The sequence below is a fragment of the Otolemur garnettii genome, unplaced genomic scaffold (genome assembly GCF_000181295.1).
Source record: "Otolemur garnettii isolate 467f Iridium unplaced genomic scaffold, OtoGar3 scaffold00065, whole genome shotgun sequence".
Classification (NCBI taxonomy): Eukaryota; Metazoa; Chordata; class Mammalia; order Primates; family Galagidae; genus Otolemur; species Otolemur garnettii.
The window spans coordinates 964,781-967,711 of NW_003852460.1; the positions used below are offsets into that span (position 1 = coordinate 964,781).

Consider the following 2,931-nt stretch of genomic DNA (forward strand, 5'->3'; position numbering starts at 1 on the left):
TGAGCTGTGACGCCACAGCACTCTACCCAGGGCTACATAGTGAGAATCTGTCTGAAAAAAAAAACAAGGATAGCATCAAGATTTGCTCTCCTGACTCAAGAGGAGGAACTGGAAGACACAGTTCCTTCCAGAACAGGACCATGGAGGCACAGTCTGTGCAGCCACCCGTCACCTTTGGTGTTGTCACTGTCCCGGCAGCATCTTTAATCGTGTGTGTGTGTGGAGCCCCCTGCTTTGTACGTGTCTCACCTGTTTGCATCTCAAGCCATCTCTGCTTGGCTCCTGCAGGCCTTTGTAGACCGCAGCAGCGTGTGTGTGTCTGTGTGTCTCTGTGTGTGTGTGTACCACACCTGTGCTACCCAGTTTGTGCTCTCTGGAGCTGAGCTGAAAGGCAATGAATGTGCTGATGATTATGCATTTCCCAACATGACACAAAATGAGGAAGCCCCCGAGGGAGGAGGAGGAATTGAAGGAGAAACTTCACTGCCCTGGAATCAGTGTGCTCACTTTCGGAGCAGAGGCAGAGAGAGGCGACTGGATGCCGGAGTCCCAGGGAAAGGAGGAGAGAGAGGCAAGTTCAAGGTGAGCGGCCAGATGCCGCCATGGGGTAAGCAGCTTCCCTTTACTCTGTGGGACATGCTAAGTCACCAGGGTGCTGCTTTTTCTGCTGCTTATAACCAGTGAGGACGAGGGCAGGAAATTGGAATCACTGCAGGAAGGGGCCCCCCACTGACTAACCCACAGGGGCCTTGTGTGTTAACAGCTGTGTTCTCAGCGGAGGGAAGGAAGCAGTCGGCACCTGCAGGTGTCAAGGGCACCATGACCTGTCCTAATGTTATGCACAAGTGCAGCAAGGGGACATGTCCCCCAGGCGTCAGGGAGCCCTAAACCCATGCTCCTCAAGTAGGGTCCACCCACACCCTTGTTGTCCCCCGTAGCATTTCAGAAATAAAATATTTCAGAGCCAGGCTCAGCACCTGTAGGTCAGCAGCTAGGGTATCAGTCACATATACTGGAGCTGGCAGGTTCAAAACCATCCCGGGCCTGCCAAACAATGACAACTACAACCAAAAAATAAAAATAGCCAGGCATTATGGCAGGCACCTGTAGTCCCAGCTATTAGGGAGGCTGAGGCAAAAGAATCACTTAAGCCCAAGAGTTGGAGGTTGCTGTGAGCTGTGACACTGCAGCACTCTACTGAGACTCTGTCTTTAAAAAAAAAAAAGGAAAGAAAAGAAATATTTAAGATCGGACCTGGACCCGAATGTCAGATTCTGCTTTGGTTGGGTGTTTCCTGCTTGTGTGTCTAATCTGAGAAGCCCGCATTGAAACCATGGCTTTATTTAAACCTGAGAATTTCTAAATCAGACTTGCTCACTCAGATACACCAAACCCAGCAGCCTGTATTTTAGGGTCAGCCAAAATTTATGTAAACGGAAAAAAGGAAACTCGGTCTGTGGAAATGCACAGAAGAGAATGTGACTAAATCAGTGGATGCAAGAGGCCAGAATGTTGTATCATTTTTTTGTTTGATAAAACATCTGAAACAGGTAAATCCACAGAGGTGGAAAGCAAGTTAAGGAAACAGTGATCCTGGCATAATCGTGCATGTGTCTCCTGTGGGCTGAGGATAAGGCCATTGGATTGGGGATTTCGGGGCTTTTTTGAATGTCACATTTAAAGAAGTGTGCGTTTCCTCCATTATGATGAAGAGAAATGCAAGCGGATGTAGCTTCAGAGGGAGCTGAATGGGGAACTGTCTGACCTATGACAAATTCAGCATGCCATGTTTCCTCTAAAGGGGCTGCATCATGAAGCGGCATCAATTAGCATAGGTTAAGGTGATCCGATAATCACACTGGCGTGGCACAGTCTGGTCTGACGATCACACTGGCGTGGCACGGTCTGGTCTGACGATCACCCTGGCATGGCACAGTCTGGTCCGAGGATCACCCTGGCATGGCACAGTCTGGTCTGATATTCACACTGGCGTGGCACACTCTGGTCTGATATTCACACTGGCGTGGCACAGTCTGGTCTGATGATCACAGTCTGGTCTGATGATTACACTGGCGTGGCATAGTCTGGCCCCCTCTAAAGTGTACAGAATACTTAGAAAAACAAGGAAAGATGGTGTGGAAACTACGAAGTCGTGAAGTCTCCCAGTATGACCCCTCCCCACACCCACCACCCCTTCCTGGTAAATAGCAGCTCAACTCAGAAGCCCCAAGGGCTTCCTGGACACATCACAGACAGCCGTGGCATGGTGGGCATGTGGCACAAGGAGGGGAGGGAAGGAACATCCTGTGTTCTGGGTACAGCAAGGGAGCCCCTCCACTGGAGCCCCAGGACAGAGCAGTGCCCTGCCCTTTCCTCGATCTCAGGTGTCTGGTCTCTGGAACTGAGACAGGAGGATTCCTGCAGTTTTTGTCCCCCCAGTTTGTGGTACTTTGTATGGCAGCCCCGGGAGACTCACACAGAAGGTGGTGGTGGGAGAAGTATCAACCCAGAGAAGAACATGACTGCCAAACACCTAACAGCCCAGCAGAGGGGGGCTAGCAAGACAGAATGGGGTTCTGCACCTGCTAGCTTCTCCTGGGGGGCTACACTGAATTTTGAGCTCAGGCTGCAGCCAGGCAAACCTAGCACCATCTTCAGGGCAGAATGAGAATCCCCCATTGCCTCGGGCAGAGAACCATGGGGAAAAACCCAGAGGGGGCTTTGGGGGAGCTTGAGAAGTGGGATCCAGCCCTCAGGAGGAGGAAGCCAGACTCATCTCCCCTGAACACACAAGGTGGGTGGAAGGCCAGCGAAGAAGGCAGAAGTCTGGGCTACTGGTTTTTAGTTCCCTTTCTTAGCAAGCGAGCCTCCCCGCGTGGACGGAGGTGCAATCCCTGAGAGTTCACAGAGCACAAACCCGAGACTGGCTGG

General features: G+C 51.5%; 1 protein-coding gene across 1 annotated transcript in view; it reads left to right on the forward strand.

The window, feature by feature from the left end:
- Positions 1-531: 531 nt before the first annotated feature.
- CSF2RA (colony stimulating factor 2 receptor alpha subunit) overlaps positions 532-2,931 on the forward strand; it is a 25,983-nt gene continuing 23,583 nt past the window's right edge. The window contains exon 1 of the mRNA XM_012807161.2: positions 532-607. Within this exon, the coding sequence (XP_012662615.1) occupies positions 595-607 (13 nt within the window). The 5' untranslated portion in view covers positions 532-594. The remainder of the gene's footprint in view (positions 608-2,931) is intronic.